At 36.5% G+C, this 20,283-nt stretch overlaps 1 protein-coding gene across 4 annotated transcripts in view; it reads right to left on the reverse strand.

The window, feature by feature from the left end:
* Positions 1-8,597: 8,597 nt before the first annotated feature.
* Positions 8,598-20,283, reverse strand: part of YAF2 (YY1 associated factor 2) — a 76,744-nt gene continuing 65,058 nt past the window's right edge. For 2 of the 4 annotated variants that reach the window (XM_049625317.1, XM_049625322.1), the window contains 2 exons: positions 10,776-10,928; positions 8,598-9,964 (listed from right to left, as the gene is read on the reverse strand). In XM_049625317.1, the coding sequence (XP_049481274.1) occupies positions 9,727-9,964; positions 10,776-10,928 (391 nt within the window). In that variant the 3' untranslated portion in view covers positions 8,598-9,726. Of the gene's footprint in view, positions 9,965-10,775; positions 10,929-20,283 lie in introns of those variants that run through there. The other 2 variants (XM_049625319.1, XR_007456650.1) reach the window with 2 other exon arrangements.

Genomic DNA, 20,283 nt, shown 5'->3' on the forward strand with positions numbered 1-20,283 from the left:
GCGCAGCCGCGGCCACAAGTTCCTCCTCCGCCGCGGCCTCGCGCCCGCCCCTCGTTCCTTCTTTTCCCCCCTCTCGCCCCGCCCAACCACCTTCGTCGGCGGGCTGACTACCCGCAGCTAGCCTGACCCCGCCTCCGCCGCCGTGGGCCCCTCCCAGGGGGTGGTGGGGAGCTGGTAGCTGCGGGACGCGCAGGCGCAATGAGTGGGGGAGACCTTGGCGCACTGGAGTCCGAGGCGAACACCGAAGAAATGCGGAGCAGGTAAATCCTGACCCTGGTGGCTCCAAACCGAAGAGGAGAAGTGTGGCAAAATAAACGAGGCGCTGGAGACAGCTGACCCAAATTCAGATTATGGTTCTAACACATAGTAGTTTGTGACGTTGAGCAACTTAAACTCTCTTGAGCATGTTTCTTCATCTCTAAAACGGAGATCATATCCTCATGATAGGGTGGTGGCAAAGATTAAACTGCTTAACGCACGAAAAACGCCTTGCACTTGGAAGGCATTTATTTGATTAAGCCATTTTTCAGTTCCATCTTCCTCAGCAGGGACTTCCCCAGCCTGTAAGTTTCTTTAATACTCTACGAGCCATTTTCATCCAGATATTTAATTACGTCGTAATGCTGTTGAGTATGCATATCCTGCCTCCCAGTGAACTTGTTACGGGCATGTTCGGCTAAGGTGCTCTCTATTGCATCTTTTTTTCACCTTCTTTACAACTCATCATTTGCATGTCCGTAGCAATTAATATTCTCCCTAAAGGCCTTTCTCTTTAGCTTTCCATTTCTTCTCCCTCTTCTTCAGCCATATAAACACTCCATTCATTTGTTGAACATTTATAAAGCATCACTGTGCCAAGCGCTATGCCTTGGGGTATAAAGGTATAAAGACACCTAGCTGGGCATAGGGTGGGACAGTAAATAAATTCGTAAGTTAAGTGGGACTTATAAATAAGTGTCAATAAGGGACAATGAGTAAATATGTGGGACTTATAAATATGTGTACTACTAGAATACAGACATTAGGATATAAGCCTGTAAAGGTGTGGGCAAACACAGAAAGGAGCCATCAGTTCTACCGAGGGCATGCTCAAAAGACACTTCATAGTAAAAATGGACCCAGAGTCTTGGGTGGGGTAAGGGAAGGAATTGCAGGCTGAGGTATCAATGAAACAGGTTCTTGTGTCTGGGAAGCTGAGAAGTTCGATACCACCAGCTAAGTGAATGCAAGGGAGGGTATGATGAGTGATAAGACTGTTGAAGGGGCCGGATATTTGAGTGCCTTGTTTAGTATGCCAAGAAGTTTGAACGTAATCTAGCAGAGTGGGTGAACCACTGAAGGGTTTTTAAATTAGTAAGTAACATGATCACATTTGCCTTTTAGAGAGCAGTTTCTGGCCTCAGTGTGGAGGCTGGGACAGAAATTGAGATTGGAGCCAGAAAGCAGTGCCAAAAAGTGAGGGAAAGGAAGCTGGCTTTAAACACACACACACACACACACACACACACACACACACACACACTTACACACCTCGTGGAGAAAAATCATGCTGTTAAACTGTTCAAATTGCATTTGGAGCTTTGAAGAGTTTGGCCATGAGAATCAAAGTGGGGAAATGCTATGTAATTTAACACTAGTTCTCCATTTGGAATCCCTACACAAAACACTGCTGGCTCGTGACCATGGAAAGGCACTAAAGAAATTTAAGCCTCAGTTTCCTCTATAAAGATGAAATTTCTTGCCTTACCTGACAAAAAAAATGAAAACTAGCATGCTATCAAGATGTGTAAGTAGAATTAAAACATACACTTATTCATTCAGTAAACATTTATTGAATATATTCTACATGCCAGACAAGGGGCTAAAATGTACTGCCCTCAAAGGGATGACAGGCAAGTAAGAATGATGACAATAATAAATTAATCCTTCTACTACACCTTACAATTCTTAGAGAAATAAAGATAAACTCAACGAAGTACAAAGATGGATCGCAAAAGCAGTTGTAAGAATGGAAAATAGATTTTGAGAGAGAAAACTAAAGGTTATATTACCAAGAAACTAGAGTAAGAGCTAGTACTCAAATAGATCAAGGATGTTTAAAGAGATGCCTACCACAATTGTTCTCTATTTCAACAAAGAAACTAAATGTAGTAAAAATAAAGAATAATTTAATGACCCACAGATTGTTAAAATACTGAAATGGCAATTTTCATTCTTCAACAATTTATGGGAAGAGCATATCTGGAAGAATAATCATCCGTTTACTTGACATCAGGGTTCTGGACCATATCACACCCCTTAGGTTCCTTTTAATTCTGTAACTAAAAAGGAAATTCTGTTGAAAAAATATATAAGGCATTCCAAAATTAGTAAATATTTTTGTATTACCCACAGTCTTAACTGGCTGTCTTGGAGTATAAGGAGCTGTGTGCATGCCCTTCTGATCATTTCCAGGATTCACACATTTTTGTATATATTTTTAAATGTCTGTTTATTTTTAAGAAAGAGAGACAGACAGAATGTAAGCAGGGGAGGGGCAGAGACAGAGAGGGAGACAAGGAATCTGAAGCAGGCTCCAGGCTCTGAGCTGTCAGCACAGATGCGGGGCTCGAACTCAAACCAAGAGATCATGACTTGAGCCAAAGGAAGGCAGACACTTAACCGACTGAGCCACCCAGGCACACCTGCATATTTTTATATTCTTAAATTAATTTTAAATATTGAAAATGACTTAAATATTTTTGAGGTCATAACAGTTACGTATTTCTTTCATTCACTGTATGTATGTACTCCTGAGTCTACTTTTTCATCTCTAGACCACACTCTTAATTCTCTAGTGAAAGGCTGACTATATACAAATTTTTAATCAATATTCATCTTCCCTTCATCCCGTCAAAAAGTTAATTTAGGTGGACAAAAAGAAATTTAAAAGTAGCAATGTTTGTTGTTTAAATAGAGACCTCTTCCATGATCTAGAAAACTCTCAGATACAGGATAATACAAATTTCAAGAATTTTATATTCAAAAGATCAATCTTGATTATTCCTACAGCTCCTAGTACATTTTGAATACATAACTGATATTTAATGTTTTTATTTTTTTCATAAATATTCTCAAAGTCACTCTATAGCAAATGTAGGGTTCTGTTCAGCATTCCCGTCCCATTTCTGTCTACCTTTTAGTATTTTTTTAAAAATCATTTTCCTGGGGAAAAGGTAAACTCTATATCCTTTCAGAGTAAACTTCAAAAACTTTTCTATATAACTTTAGTTTATAATGATCTATGCAAAATCTGATTTAATCCTTATAACACTTATATGAATTAGATGTTATTTTCTTTTAAGAAACAAGGAACCTGAAACTTAGAGAAGTTTGTTAACCCCATCACTAATAATGAAGATCCATAATTCAAATGGAAATCTTAAAGGATCCAACACACGTTTGTTTTTTCCATTATATCATGCTGTCTCACTATGAACAAATAAATGCTAATCTGAGTGATGCAAATTAGAAGTAAAAGGAAAAAGAAAAAAAAATCCATGTTATATGAAAACCCCTTAGACTGGTCTTCATTGAGATTAAAACAAAATTTACAATCCGTGAAACTCAAGTCAGATTAAGTGCAGAGCACAAAGAATCAGAAACTCAGACTAAAAGTGAAAACTACTCTCTCTTCCAGTAGGCCCCTAATGAAATCTCATTTTCCACAGTCCATTTCCTAGAAACCTTGTTGGACTGGAGGAAGAAGTTGGAAAACAGTACTGTCAGTTTGAACAGAAAGTATTTCAGTTTAGGTATCCATTCAGACCAGTAAATGTAAGGAAAAGGTAGAACTGAGTAGGATGCAAGTGTCAAGCATTTCTCTTCATTCTCAAAAAACTCATAGGCCACATGATTCAAAAACATGGCAGTGGAAGACCAATAAATGGGGACACCTTAGCTCCTATATGATCCCTGAATTGGCTGGCATTTCCATCCACAAGGAAAGGAGAGTATGGAGGGGCTAGAGTAGGGAGGGGAGTAAGGAGTATGCTATGGAACATCCCTGTAATTCTCCCTCATTCAGTCTTCAGGAACCTTCCATTCCCATTAATACAATAGATTATAATCTACTACTTTTTAAAATGGTATCAGCAAAATTAAAAGCTAGATTTGTAGGGAAATTTAGTCATGAGGAAAATTGGAATTAAAACACGCATGCACAAGTTCACTGAGAAGCTGCCATCAATCAAGGTCATAATTACAACAATAGCAACATCTTTTTCCTGACCCAGGTCATCAAAAGTTGAAGGCTGAAAATAATTAAGAATTCTGATACCATCACAATTCAGAAGGCCAGTTCTTAGTTGAAAAATAAAATCAGAATTCGTGTTACCCATATTCCTTTCTATAAAGTAATTGCATCACTAGACAGCCCTATGTTATATTTGGTTTCTTTTTTACTTTTATGTATTCTCTTGGTCCTAAGGCAAGATCATTTTGCTCTTCTGAGAACTCAGCCTACTTTCCTTTTTTTTAAAAAAATGCTTTCATTGCCATTTTGTCCTGTAGGAGTCTTCTCCCAAATTGGTTTTACACAGTATCCCAACTCTTCTCAATCTTGCTGACTCCAAAAGTAAACACAGTCTCATTTCATTGTTGTTATTATTATAAATTAAGAGGATAGGGAAAACAACATACATTAAAAAATCTAAGTTAGTAAATCTTGGAACTCACCTTAGTTTCTGAATTCTCTTGCTAAAAGAGTTATGGAAACATGAGGGTGAGATGGTGGCTTTCACTCAAACTCCCTACTTCCAGGTAGACCAGCAGATCTAATCCCAGATGTAAGCTCAAGACCTGCCACTCCTCAGGAATTCCAATCGCAGAAGCCTCCATTTCACTGGGACCTCACCGCAAAAAGTTCTCATTGGGGCTTAGCTTCACATATTGAAATGAAGCAATTCTTTAACTTTAAAAAAAAAGTATTACTGTTTAGCCTTATATACAGACGAGATTTGAGGAACTTTATACGAATACAAGGAAAAACACTAGTGTCAGAATCTAGAAAATCTGGATCAAGAGTGACATGGCAGGCGATTAGTCCTACATTCGATTAAAAGTAAGCCTAATTTGAGATTTTTCTCAGAAATGGAAGGCAATCAATAAATTATCTGCATTATCCATAAGAAAAAGGCAAATTTCCTCACGTAAATTAAAGCTTTTCCCGAAATAGGTCCGAATAAAATTTTTCATTCAGATTCTGGGTAATGTTTCCTCATCATCTTCACAAAAAGGAACAGCAGACCTCATTCAGCTGATTATTGATTTTTAAAAGGGAGTATAGAAAAAAATGATAATCTTACATGGCTTAAAGTCTTAAACTTTGAAAATCCAAGTTGGAGTAATGAAATGGGAGCTAGAAAACTACTATTGACACCCAACATTATCAGCTGCAACTGTCAAGAGGAGATCCAAACATCTTAGTGTGGACTCGCAGTGGATACTTAGACCAAACTGAGTTTCCAGGGGAAAAAAAAACAAAAAACAAACAAACAAAAACCAAAAAACTGGCAAGCACTCCCTCTGCTACTTCTGTATCTTACATATTTTTATTGTTACAGTAATGGCTTTGTAATTACTTATTTACAGATCCTAAGATGTGAGCTCCACATCTGTGTCCTCTTCATAACCAACCCCTGGCCCAGTGCTGGGCACACAAAATATACCCTATAAATGTTCACTGAATACGGATATAAAGACAACCTAGATCAGGAAAGTACTGAAAGTATTACAATAGTAAAATAGTTGCTACACTCTACAACAACTATTGTGGAAGAAAAGAAAAAAAAAAACAAAAATGAAAAATGATTCAGAACATGAAACATGTCCCAGAGCACTGAAACCTATCGGAGCTCTGCTTGACTTTTCCATAAAAGTACCTGGTCTTTTAAGGGCATTTCATGCGCTTCAGAATGGGCCCATTCCATAAAGACAGGAATATCTGCACTGGCTAAATATAAAGGCCACATTAAAAACCTTTAAATTATCTGGGCTAGTGGGAATGTACACTCAGGAAAGTAAAGTGTTCATATAATTCAAGGTAAAACTTCTCTATGACAGCTTCTTAAAATCAACTGGTTTTGAAGAAAATGGTTTTAAAGTTACTACACATATATTGCTACCCTAGTAAATATAGCTGAAACTTTAGACTCATTATGAAGATCACAGCATGTTTTTTAAACGTTCTCAGAGACAGACATGCTACTATTTGTTCTGCCTTCCTAGAGATTCTTCTCTATGACCACCCAGATTGTATCCCAGCACCCCATGGCCTAATTCCTATTTTTGCTGTGTTTGTTTTTCTCCTACCCCTTCCCTCATTTTTTTCCCGTTCCTATCCTTCCTTGCCTTTGATATTGCTGAGGCGTATTTTCTATTACCCTCAACAGCCAGTGAGGGCATTCTTCTCCTTCTGCTTTCACAAAATGATCGGTCACATCCTGTATTTTGTAACCTTCAGTGTCTTTTGATTCTGCTCAGCTATTTTTGTCACTGATGACTTTTCTGCGCTTCAATTTTTTCTACATTCATTGTTCCAGACAACGGAAGGTGCCTGTGGTTGAAGGCAGGGGAGGGCAGTGCCAATAAGTCAAAGTATCATTTTATGTTTATCCTTTTCCTTATACATTCACTTTTCTGTTTTCAGTTAATTTTCAAAGTACAGTACAGATGTTCCTATCAATTGCCAATTCCTGTATCAGGTCTTTAAAAGATTCCAGAAGAGGTAATTTGCAGACCAAGCAAACTAAGTAAAATAAGTGCCTCAGTGGAAACGAAAACTTCTAGACCATTTAGCATCAATGCATAGAACATGCAGAAACTACATTTTTAGGCAATAAGGATTTTTGCCTAAAAGAAAGATAATAAATATGCTATCAACTTAGACAAGCTGAAGTTCTCTTCCTTTTTAATGTTTTCACTGTGTCTACTATCACTATAATTTTAGGAAAGCATTTAACAAAAATAAAACCTTTAAGTCAACTATTTCTACTGTGTAATACAAAAGGTTTTAAGAATATGTATTTCTGGTATGCCTCAAATTATATCTTCACTCTTAATTATATCAAAATAAGGTAATAAACTCTGAAAAACATTCAAATTCTTTTTGTATGGAATTTGGTTAAAAGAACCCACTGCTAAAACTACAGGGTAAATCAATAAAAGAGTTTAAAATGTACACTAAGCCCAGGCTCTGAATCTTTTTGCATATTTTAACATTAGGTATATTTGTGGAATTTGGGTCTGTTTCCTGGTTTGGAAGTGTATTTGAGGTAGGGTGAAATTAAAGCAAGTGAAGATAATTGTGATTAATGAGAGGAAAACAAAATTTCAAACTAGCCAACTCAGTTCATTTGTCCTAGCTCCAAGTGCATACCAACAGAAAGTTGGCTGATCTGGGATCAGAGCAAACATCTGATGTGGAAAATTCAGTGTAACCCACAGAACACAATCCTTTTGGTCACCCAAGAGGGTGTGCAAATAATTTTTGTTACAAAGAGTATTTTTGCATTTTCGTAATGGGATTTTACCTATAAAGATAGTAAAGGCTCATTTACTGAGCAACCAGTGTGTGTCATGTAATTAATAAGAATTTTATATGGATTGATATTTAATCGTCACAACCACTTGATAAGTTAGAATTGATTACCATTATCCCTGTTTAATAGATGGGAAGAGACCCTGAGTAATTTACTCAAGCTCACTTAGGCTCTAGAACAGATATTCAAAGCATCAGACACCAGTTAGCACTCTAAATTTCCATACTATATACTCCCCACTTATATAAAAAGATGCCTATACTCCATTCTGGTAAAATCCCATTTCTGTCAGATTTTTCTGTCTTACAGTCCATTTAAAATACATCCTGAAAGTTTTTGATCATCATAAGACCCAGTGCCTCCAGAGCATAGTTTTGATTTAAAAATTAGAAGATTTTCCCTATTACAATTATTACTTGTAATTTTTACTGTGTCTAAAATTTGAAACATTTGAAACATGTTGAAAAACAATAATACATGACAAAAAATTTTCATGTTTTAAAAGAACATAACCAGTTAGCTGGGGCTCCATTGAAAGTATCTTATAATAAAAACAAATTTTAATTTTTCATTTAACAACACTAAAGAATGAGGTATATAAATGTTTTAATCACAGACTTTTACTGTATGCAATTAACTGTACTTCACAACTAGCATCTTACAAAAAAGACAGTCCCATTGTGCCTGGAAAAAGTACTGCAATTAAACGGAAAATTACATTACCACAAGAAACCACCAAATACACAACTGTCAGGGTCTACGGGTTGGTTTTTTTTTTTTTTTTTTTTCTGTTCTTCAAATGCAATCATAGTGTTTTTAAGTGGTATTTTGTATCCAGGTTATGTTTTTAAGTTAATTTATATTCCAGAAGTCTCCTAGAGGTGGATACATATTAAGCAAATGGCTAAAAGAAGCAGGAGACCCTATGAGAATTTAAGAAGTACTGTGTGGTTTCTAGGCTGGATTTTTAAATACAACATGAAACACATTATTTCTTGTAAACAAAAATGCAAAATCTGTAGTCATAAAAATATTTTATTGGTAATTTTACATAATAGTAAGTGGGGCTGTAAATATTTTTTAAAGTTCAGGATATTGATAAATGCATAAACTGGCAGTTGTGTCTGAAAATAGGATACTATGATTTTCATAAAAATCATTGTATTTAATAAGAGGCCAATTAAACTGATTTAAGATTAGTTATTTCCCAGGTCTGTGCAACAGTTCCCAATTCTGTATTAATTAGATTCATACTTCTATGACCCTGCACAAGTTTGGGGCAAGACAACAGTGATAAAACTGTTATTAAGTTAAAGCTTTTCCAAAATTGCAGCTTTTAAAATATGTCAGGTTTCTTTTCTGTTTTTGCCAAATGTTTATAATTATTTGAACTGTAATGTTTTATTTCATACAGAAAACATACCAGTGTTCAATGACAAGAGGACTAAACCTGAATTATAAAGCTAAATAATCAATGTTTTATTGTTTACTACTCTGCTAGTAAAACATTACAATAATGAATGTTTTAAAAGATAAACAAACAAAAACAAAGATAAAACCAGAAACATAATTCAGGAACAATAATTTAGTAAAATGTGTCAAAAACATTGGCAACGGTTCATACAAATTCTTTATTTAATAACAATTTTCCTATTTAACCACACCAAGTACCAGCAGGTGTATTTAAGAGGATAACCATTAAGAAAATCCTGTTGCAGCAATAGTTGATTAAGTTGATCTTTGACTTGTATACATATAACTATTTGTTTCACAATTCTCAAATAATACATATTTAGGCAGCTTGCACTATGTTATAAAAATTGAAATTCATACATGCCAATAGTAGAGAATTATGTGTTAGAATTCACTAAACTAAAAGTGAAAATAGACTTACCAATAACACTGCATAATGAATAATTCAACCACATTTTCATGGCATCTTTAACTGTGGAGACCAAAATGTTAAGTTTGGAAATTTTTGGTAGGCATAGATTGCAATAAATTCTAACAAATTTCTATCTTATGTAAAACGCAAATTATGGATTGTGCATGAATATGTTTGTCATGAAAATGTGGTACCTCTTGGCATAATCTGTGTATCTGCATGTTATGACAGAAGTGACTAAGAAACTGGAGAAAATAAACTTTAATGAGATTCTCCATTCAGTGATGAGGCTTCTCCTCTGGGTGAAGATGACCTGGACATTCCCCTCTCTGTGTTATCAGAGCTAGACCCACTCTGACTGTGTTGATCTGCAGAAGCAGCACTAGATGCAGGCGGTGACTTCGTTTTCTCCTTAAAGTCTGTAATAATGACTGTCAGATCTCCAACGGTAACTTCCAAATGCTGAGCACTACTCCGATCCACGTTTTTCAATCTTGGCCTAAACACAAAAAATGATTATATTTTAAACTAGCTTCTCTTTCTACCAACTTTCTGAACATATACTGAATAAATCAGGTAAAAATAACAAAATGAATGCATCTATATTTAAGGCTCTAGATTCATGTTTAACTAGCCAAAAAAAAAGTATAATTAAATGTTTTAAATCATTAACATTAATCAAACCAATCATTGACGAATCTTCTTCAACATGACAAACTGATACTCTGGAAGCAATGGTCTCTTAATTGTGCTTTTATAGCTTTATCATAATTTTGCAGATAGCTTATAAGTTTTACTAAAATAAATGTTTGAAGACAGTAATGACATAGTTGTATCACAGAGTAAGCTGATAACTATTAACGCTCAGTTATATGTAAGGCTGTTATTCCACAGATGTGCACTGATAAGGCATCATGATTATCTATTCTGCCTGTACCCAAGAAGATTTTAACTGGTCAAAGCCCATGCAAGTATCTGTTCAGTATTGTGAATATCACTCCTGGCTTTATGACTAAAAAAGAAATAGCTCAAGCACAAATGTCTTTTAATCTAAAAAAGGAAGGAAGGAAGGAAGGAAGGAAGGAAGGGAAAAGGAAAGAGAAAGGAAACCTTACATTTAAGCTCATAATGGTGGCTTCTGTGTTTAATTTCTAATATACTTCTTAAACTCAGAAAAACACTTTCATGATATTTTATAATAAAGGAGATAAAATCTCTTCTACTCTGTATATGAATAGATTAATTTCAAAAGAGAATATTAAATTAATGGTTTATTATTTCAAAAGTGCCATAAAACACTTCAAATTTACCTGGTTTTCTTATGACTGTTCTTTTTGCTAGTTGTTTCCTTTTCACTCTTTTCTTTTTCTACTTTATCTTTTTTCTCTTTCTTTGACTGTGTAGGGGGCACAAACTGCTGGGTAACCTGCTGTGCAACCAACTGGGAGACAGGTCGAGGTTTCCTGTGTGCATGTTAAAAAGAAAGTTTTTTTTATTATAACTTAAGAAAATACATTCTTTATGAGACTATCTCTGATTATAAGAATACAGGTACACGACATTATTTTCAAGTACAAAAAATCCTTATATGTGAGATAATTTAATGTGCAATTTAACAGATTTTACACACATACACACACACAAACAAATTATTGTCTTTCCTATCCAACAAAAACAAAACTATAACAGTTAAAAGTTATAGCCCAAGATATATGGTCAAACCATGAGAATAAAACTGTTACATAAGTCAATGTGAAAATTATTTTAAAAAGTATATCAAACTAAATGCTCATAGGGAAGCACACATATAAATAAACATGAATTTCAAAAATTTAAACTTGAAAATTTATACTGAAATAACATTTAAATATATCCCTTCTCCTTCATAGAAGGAAATAGCTAACCTAACCATCTGTGACAATGGCTATTTGTTCTTTCCTCTAAAATCTTTCACTTAATTTAATAAGTATTTGAGTGTCAAATTTTCTCACTCTTTATTGCTAAAATCTTTAAGGTTCCTTTTATCTCTAGCCACGATCTCAGCGTGCTTTTTTGACCTTGGCAATTTGTCTAGTCCTTTGAGACTTGCCTATTCACTCATTTATTCACTTAAAAAACATTTATTGAGAAACTACTGCAAAAATTGCACCATGATATCTGAAATGTTGCTTCACTCCATGCTTTAGTGACAGTACTGTCATTCTACTTGTCAAGGATCCCTCCAGCTTTATGGTAGAACTTGGGCAACTGTGGTCAAGATTCGAAGTAAACAATCTCTAAGTTCTTAAAATGAGAGACAGAAGAGTGAGGAGGGGAGTGAAAATGGGAGGAGTGAAAAAGTGAGGGAAGGGAGAATAAGATAAACATAAATTTTAGCAGCTGGTCTATAAAACAATAGTAATTTTATTGCATGGAAAATCCTGAACCCATTTTGGTCAGTAGAGTTATTAAAGAATCTTTTGCTGTTGTTCCTCTAAAGCCATGACAAAATAGAAACCAATGAGAAAATACTGCACTATCTACAATTCAAAACTTTAAGGAGGAATCCTTTTAAGGAGTAAATAGGAAACACAGTATGTAAACAGATATCAGTAGATGGATAATGAATTTTGTTCAGAGCCTACAGAGTCTGAAGTACAGAAAGCATATCCAGAAAAGATGTACAACACAATTTAAGAAGTAGGGTTGACACAGATACCAGGGTTAATTATGTAGATTAAGAGTTATACAAATGAAAGTGATATTGAAAGCATGGTGATTAATGGCTGACCTTGTAAGGAAGTAAAATTTTTAAAAAATGGATTAAAACAATGTTTTTTGGAGCACCTGGGTGGTTTAGTTGGTTAAGCTTGCAGCTCCGGTCATCTCTGCATCAGGCTCTGCACTGACAGCTTGGGGCCTGCTTGGGATTCTCTCTCCCTCTCTCTCTCTGCCCCTCTCCTGCGCATACACTCTCTCTCAAAATAAACATTTAAAAGCACACACAATGGTTCTTAAATTTAAGGTACATCAGGATCACTAGGAAGGCCTGTTTATGGCTTGCTTAGCCCTACTCCCAGAGTTTCCAATTCAGTAGGCCTAATAATCTGCATTTCTAACTGGTTTCTGAGTTAGTTGATGCCTCTGATCTAGCCCAAAAAGAAGCTTGAAGAGCTGTAATATATTGTTACTAGTGCCGAATAAAGATTGAGATGGAGAGCAGGGAATGGCAAGGCAATGAAGAAAAAAAACAAGGCTAAACAGATAGGAAGGAATCCAATAGTAAAAAGCTAAGGAGTCTGACTTACCCTTAAAAGATGGGAGATCACTGAAGAAATTCAGAATTTAATTTTACAAAAATTACTGGCAGCAGTATAAAGGGGAAAGGTACCTCAGAGTGGCAGGGAAACTGTTAGGAAAGCTACTTTAATAGATTAGGCAAAAATAAAAAGGGCTTGAACTAAGGAAGCAGCAGAGGAGTTATTTAAGACAGGCTGAAGAAGTAGAATCAAAGACATGGTAACTAATTATGTATACCTTTCTTAACCAACAAATATTCCTCTAGAAAAACACAGAAATCCTTGTCCTCATGCAGCCAATATTATGTGGGTGGAATCAAAAAATAAACAGAGTCTTAAACGTTCATTTAAATGCTATGGGAAAAAAATGAGGAACATAAAGATTATTGGAAGAGTTGCAGTTTTTTATTATGTTTCCTTTTCTAGCATGTAAATCTCCACAAGGAAAGGGATGATATCAGCTTTATGCACCACTGTATAACTTAGTACCTAGCACAGTTCTGAAAAAATACTAGATACTTAGTATTTGTTGTTGAACGATAAAATCAAGTTTAACAAGGAAGAAAGATGTTTTTTTTGTTTTTTGGTTTTTGTTTTTTAAGAAAAGGAGTACTGTACAGGCACCTGGGTGGCTCATTCAGTTGAGCATCCGACTCTTGATTTTGGCTCAGGTCATGATTCCAGGGTGGTGGGATCAAGCCCTGTATTGGGCTCCATGTGGAGCGTGGAGCCTGCTTGGGATTCATGGTCTGTCTCTCTTGCATACATACACATACTCTCAAATTAAATTAAAAAGAAAAAAGAGTACTGTCTCTAAGGTTACTCACTAGACAGGATCAACCACTCACTACACAGAGATAAACAAGTAGTAAAGTAAGAGCAGGAAGAAATAATTTATCTTTTAATATGTTGTAAAGTGGAAAAAGAAAAAAAAGCTCAGGGGTGCATGGGTGGCTCAGTGGGTTGGGCATCCGACTTCAGCTCAGGTCACGATCTCACGGTTCGTGGGTTTGAGCCCCGCATCGGGCTCTGTGCTGACAGCTCAGAGCCTGGAGCCTGCTTCGGATTCTGTGTCTCCCCCTCTCTCTGCCCCTCCCCTGCTCATGCTCTGTCTCTCTCTGTCTCAAAAATAAATAAAACAGGGGCGCCTGGGTGGTTCAGTCGGTTAAGCGGCCGACTTCGGCTCAGGTCATGATCTCACGGTCCGTGGGTTCGAGCCCCACGTCAGGCTCTGTGCTGAAAGCTCAGAGCCTGGAGCCTGTTTCAGATTCTGTGTCTCCCTCTCTCTGACCCTCCCCCGTTCATGCTCTGTCTCTCTCTGTCTCAAAAATAAATAAATGTCAAAAAAAAAAATTAAAAATAAATAAATAAATAAATAAATAAAACATTAAAAAAAATTTTTTAAAGGAAAAAGCTCAAAGGTGTGGCAGGTTTGAGAAAATATTTGTTTAAACTAGTACCTAGTGAATAGTGAATCACCTAAAATTGAGTCATTCCAAGGTATAAAATGCAATGGAGGTATAGTCATCATTTGGTCTCCCAAGGTAATATGGATCTCTGAATCTCTTCCTTCCATAACAAATGAAGGTTTAACAACTTCCTTCATTATATATTGTGTATATATATATACACACACACACACACACACACACACACACACACACATATTATTACATGTATATAGTATATATTATTATATGGTATATATATTGTACTGTCACTTCCTCCATCCTAAAATTTAGTGCAAAATAAGTTAACAAAAATTTTAGTGATTAAATTGAACTAAAATAAAATTACAAACGCTGAAATAAATTTACATGCTTTTTGAACCAGAGGGGAAATCCCGACATTTCTATCAATAAACTGATGTTAGTTATTGAGAAGTGGCCATTATTACTAACAAGATATATACATTTTATTTATATTATCTTTATTTAGTACTGCCTATAAGTAAAATAGCATATTTTTCTAGGTTTTCCTGTATTCGTTAATGAGCGAACCCCAATGCTGTTTTCCCGTAAGATCTGAGTATCTCAATCATGGATTCTCTGATCAAGATTTTCAGGAACATGATTCTTGTGCTGTGATTAAGTACAGAATATTTTTATGACATGATCAATCACTCCCTCAAACCTCCAGCATTTGTCTCCCAAGTGAGTATCCATCTACTATGTGACACTGTTCCTCAACATCTCACTCCCATTTTTTTTAAGTTTATTTATTTTCTGTGTGTGTGAGAGACAGCACATGCACCATTGGGGGAGGGACAGAGAGGGGGAGAGAGAGAGTATCCCAAGCAGGGTCTGGAGCTATGCAGAGCCTCTTTCGGGGCTTGATCTTACAAACTGTGAGATCATGACCTGAGCCAAAATCAAGAGTCCGACAGTTAACCAACTGAGCCACCCAGGCGCCCCCTCCCTCCTGCTTTTATGTGAGAAAGGAACAATCCTAATTTCCCAACTCTGGTCTCTTGTAACTGTTGCCAAGTCTTTTTCATATTTAAGAAGTGTTATCTCTCCAGAATCTTTCTAGAATCATTTCCCTTTTTTATATGGCCCATCAATCTGAAAATATTAGAGCATGATTTGCTTCATAACCTCATGGTTGAGTTAATTTATAATTTATTTTTTTTTTAATTTTTTTTTTTCAACGTTTTTAATTTATTTTTGGGACAGAGAGAGACAGAGCATGAACGGGGGAGGGGCAGAGAGAGAGGGAGACACAGAATCGGAAGCAGGCTCCAGGCTCCGAGCCATCAGCCCAGAGCCTGACGCGGGGCTCGAACTCACGGACCACGAGATCGTGACCTGGCTGAAGTCGGACGCTTAACCGACTGCGCCACCCAGGCGCCCCTATAATTTATTTTTAAATGAGTTATGAATTTAAAATTCGTGTTATACTCTCAGTGTTAAGAACAAACTACTTAATAAATGCACACAGAAAGAACAATTAGTTAAACTGGTCAGGTGAGGGGCTGGACCGGAAAACAAGCTAGAAGACTACCACATCAAAATAGTAGTAAGGGTCTATTCTGTGGATAGTCAGGAGAATGGCATTGAAGCAGTGAACCCGATGACATTTCATAAGGATAACCCAATCGGATGCATACCTGAGTAAGAGGGATAAAGAACTCTCCCCCAAATGGGAATAAAACTGAAAGAAATGGGGGGAATTTCCAAGGGCGGTGCTGTGTACTGAATGTTCGTGTCCCTTGCAAAATTCATTTATTAAAATCCTACCTCTCCAAGGTGATAGTATTAGGTTGGGGGGGGGGGGGTCTTTGAGAGGTGACTGAGTCATGTGGGTGTAGCCCTCATGATTAGTGCTCTTATAAGAGACCCCAGAGAGATCCCTTGCCTCTTCTGCCATGTAAGAAAATGGCTGTCAATGAGGAAGTGGCTCTTTATCAGGCAGCTAGCTAATCTGCCAGGGCCATGATCCTAAACTTGCAGCCTCCAGAACTGTGAGAAATTAATGTTCGTTGCTCATAAGCCACCTCATTTATGGTATTTTGATACAGCAGCTCAAATGGGCTAAGACAGTTGCAGGAAAGCCAAGAACAGGTCTACTCTAAATAGGGGGTACTGACATGCTTGGTGTTAATTATGTTGGATTTATAGATTTAATAAAATATATGTTAGTGATGAATCATTGAATTCTACTCCTGAAACCAATATTGTATTCTATGTTAACTAACTAGAATTTAAATAAAAATTTATAAAAGATTTAATAAAATATAAGCAAGGCAGTCCTTTGGGCAAGTGTGAATGCAAGACTAGTGGTGTAATAAACCACCATGTAATCTCTGTAACTAATGTTGTTATTGATTTTGTTATCTTTCAATCACCAACAAATCTATAGTGGTTCCCTTTTCCCTTAAGAAAAATGTTATTTATTTCTGTTCTTGAGTAGTTATACCTGTTTCTCTCTCTTCTCATCTTAGACTTTCCTAAATGTGTAATGCTCCATTCCTTTATTCTTATTTTAATGATGGCTGATTGTTACTTAAAGATTATGATTTACCTAAAACTCCATTGTTCTAGGGTTATTTGATCTGGTTCAACTTCAGGAGGAAAGCAGCACAAAATATAAATACGCAAGTATACATATAGGTTAATTACTGAAATGAAATTCTCTGCTGCTCTCTAGAGGCTGAATGTGCTTTAAAGATCTTTCACTGAAGGTAGGGGGAACACAGCTTACCTTTTCAACATATCATAAAGTTCACCCTCACCATGCCCTACTGAAAAGAAAGCCCTCATATCTCCAGGGATATTAAGAAAGCTGGGGGCCCACACCTGGGTGGCTGAGTTGGTTAAGCATCTGACTTCGGCTCAGGTCATGATCTCTCAGTTTGTGAGTTCGAGGCCCATGTCAAGTTCTGTGCTGCCAGCTTGGAGCCTGGAGCCTGCTTTGGATTCTGTGTCTCCAGCACTCTCTGCCCCTCCTCTGCTCTCTCTCCCTCAAAAATAAACATTAAAAATTTTTTCAATAAATAAGTAGGTTTAAACTATGATCCATTTTCTACTTAATGAGAAAAATCTAGAGGATACTAGGAAATTTTAGAGGTAGCAGATTGGTAACTCAGAAAATAAGGAGCAGGGTGACATTTTTTAGATATGCCTTTTTATATACAGGGATTTATCATTCATTCATGGTTTTGACAATACACCTATAATGCCAAAGATTCTGTAAAAAGGGGGACAAAGTCCTCGTTAGTAAATTACCATATCTCAACTGCATTCTATTGTCATCTTATTTACATAATGCCATGACTATGCTGTAACTTGTGAAATATGATATTCAAAAATTGGGGGATCTCCACATGTCTCTACGTATCCTTCATAAATAGCCCAAATACACTGTGTAAAATTTTACAGGTATGTTGATTTCCTGTAACATAGAAAAAGGTGAAATTTCAACAACAATAATAATCTACCATGAGAATGAAATATTTTTAGGAGCTTCTTGATCTTCCATGTGTGTAGAAGACCAGTACCTGTTGCTTGGTATATGCCATTTCTAACTATGTGTCTGCCTTCTATCCCCACTACCCCATAACAAAAATTCTATGTGCTAAATACTTTAAGAAAAAAATGTTTCAAGTTTGATCAACCTCATCACAATTTACTTTGTCAAGTTGGACAAGCAAAACAAATTAAGATATAAAACATTTACTGGTTATTTTCTAAGAGAAGCAGCATAACTCATAGATCCAAAAGAAACAGTCTTCAGGACACTAAAATATATGATAAAGTGAAGCAATATAATCAATTTCAATGAGTAAAAACAGCTGAAACTTGTAAGTCTGTCAATACACTGCTAACAAAAACCAAAAAAACTAACCAAAGTAGATTTTATAAGCAGCTACCTTGTTTTGTTTAAAAAGTGTATTGCACACTTACATGAGTCAGGTATAGGTAAGACGCTGGGGGTTCACAATGGGTAAGACAAACATAGTCTGTGCGCTCACAGAGTTTACTTAGCAGATGAGATAGAAACCATATAAAAAAGTAAACTAAAAAAAAGGTAAGTTTTGTCAAAAGTACCAAGAAGAAAAAAAAGTGTTGTAATAGAGAAAACAGAAAGTGAATTTATTATAAACAGGGTGAAAAGAACTTTAGTTTATGTTTAAACTGTCAGTACACCAGGAAAAAGAGCCATCAGCATGGGCCTTTTTTTTAATGTTCTTTTTTTAAGTTTTTATTTTATTTTTTGAGAGAGAGAGAGAGAGAGAGAGAGAGAGAGGGAGGGAGAGGGATACGGAGGGAAGGAAGAGGGGCAGAGAGAAGGCAAGAGAGAGAATCCCAAGCAGTCTGCCCTGTCAGTGCAGAGCTCCATGTGGGGCTCAAACTCACAAACCATGAGATCATGACCCCGACACTTAACCTACTAAGCCACCCAGGCACCCCTAATTTTTTTAATGTTTATTTTTGACAGAGAGAGAGAGAGAGAGAGAGAGAGAGAGAGTGGGGAAGGGGCAGAGAAAGAGGGAGACACAGAATCTGAAGCAGCTCCAGGCTGCTTTAGTGTCCTCTGAGCTGTCAGCACAGTTCCCTACTCGAGGCTCAAACTCACCAATTGAGAGACCATGACCTGAACCCAAGTTGGACGCTTTAACTGACTGAGCTACCCAGGAGCCCCAACATGGGTCTTTTTAAAAAACATCCTTTAAGGGGCACCTTAAAGGTGATCGAGTGTCTGACTCTTGATTTTGGCTCAGGCCATGATCTTACAGTTCATGAGATCGATTCCCGCACTTGGCTCTGGGCTGACAGTGTGGAGCCTGGCTAGGATTCTCTCTCCACTCCCTCCCTTTCTGCCTCGCCCCATTCATGAGCACTTGCTCTGTCTCTCTCTCAAAATAAATAAATACAGTTAAAAAAATAAAAATAAAAAATACTTTAAGTCATTTCATGAATAATGTACAGAAGTAATAAAATTCAATCAATGTTAAAAATTTTACTAAGACTTGAAAAACATACTAAACCCAAATTTCTATTCTGTAATAATGTGGTTTTAAAGGTATACAGACCTGAAATAGGTAAAGATTTATAGATTTATTTATTTATTTATTTATTTATTTATTAAAGAAAAGCAGACTGCCATGTGCAGTGCCTCATTTGGATGTTTCTGGAGTTTTGGAAGCTTGACTACCCTATGTTCTCCTACAAATGGACCTTGAAAGCTTGTTTGGAGGTTCTAGCAGGGGAGTGCAGCTACTCGTATACGCTTGACCAAATGGTCCTCCTCTATCTGGAAGGTCGTCCTCTTCAAAGAAGCGCACAGCTTCGGGAGGGACACATATGGGGCGGTGAGGGAGGAAGGGGACACCCACCTAGTCAGCCAGATCAGCCAAATCAACCCTAGCGATCAATGGGGTGACAGATGTCACAGCCAGATCTCCCTCATATCCATAGATAAAGTTTTTTTTTAATTTGACTAACTCCTCATCAGCTACTAGGCCTAATCTTAGGACTATACTTACCTTGTAATACTGATTTCATGATTTCAAACACACCTCTACTAGATTTTGGCTTATCTTTGCTTCCACTTCTTGCACTGGCATTATCAGAACATTTTACTTTGAAAACTGTGATGGCTCGTAATTTTTTGAAGAGAGGACAATCATTTTCTTTGCTCCAAAATTATGTTTTCATTTTTAGACTAGGTATATGTGCCTATCCTTCAGAATCTACTTATGAATCATATCACGTAAATTTTGATGCCAAATATCAGAGAAGATGAAAGAATACAATCACGTCTTTACAGCAAAACAAAATGGCTCAGGTTCATTGTTGCAAAATACTGCATGATAAAATCCTTTCTGTTGAATGACTACTCATGTGAGAAACCCTGTTTCCTTTTTGTCCTTAAAAATAAAATGTTCTGTACTGTTTCTTGGGTTTGTGGAAAAATTCATATAGTATATTATCATTTGAAGACTTATCAGAGAGCTCTAGCACCATGTAGCCTATAAAGGGTTAACAAGCACAAAAGGATATAAATCACTCAGTGTGAACTCCCTGGATTTCTCAGA

Source organism: Panthera uncia, chromosome B4 (genome assembly GCF_023721935.1).
Source record: "Panthera uncia isolate 11264 chromosome B4, Puncia_PCG_1.0, whole genome shotgun sequence".
Lineage (NCBI taxonomy): Eukaryota > Metazoa > Chordata > Mammalia > Carnivora > Felidae > Panthera > Panthera uncia.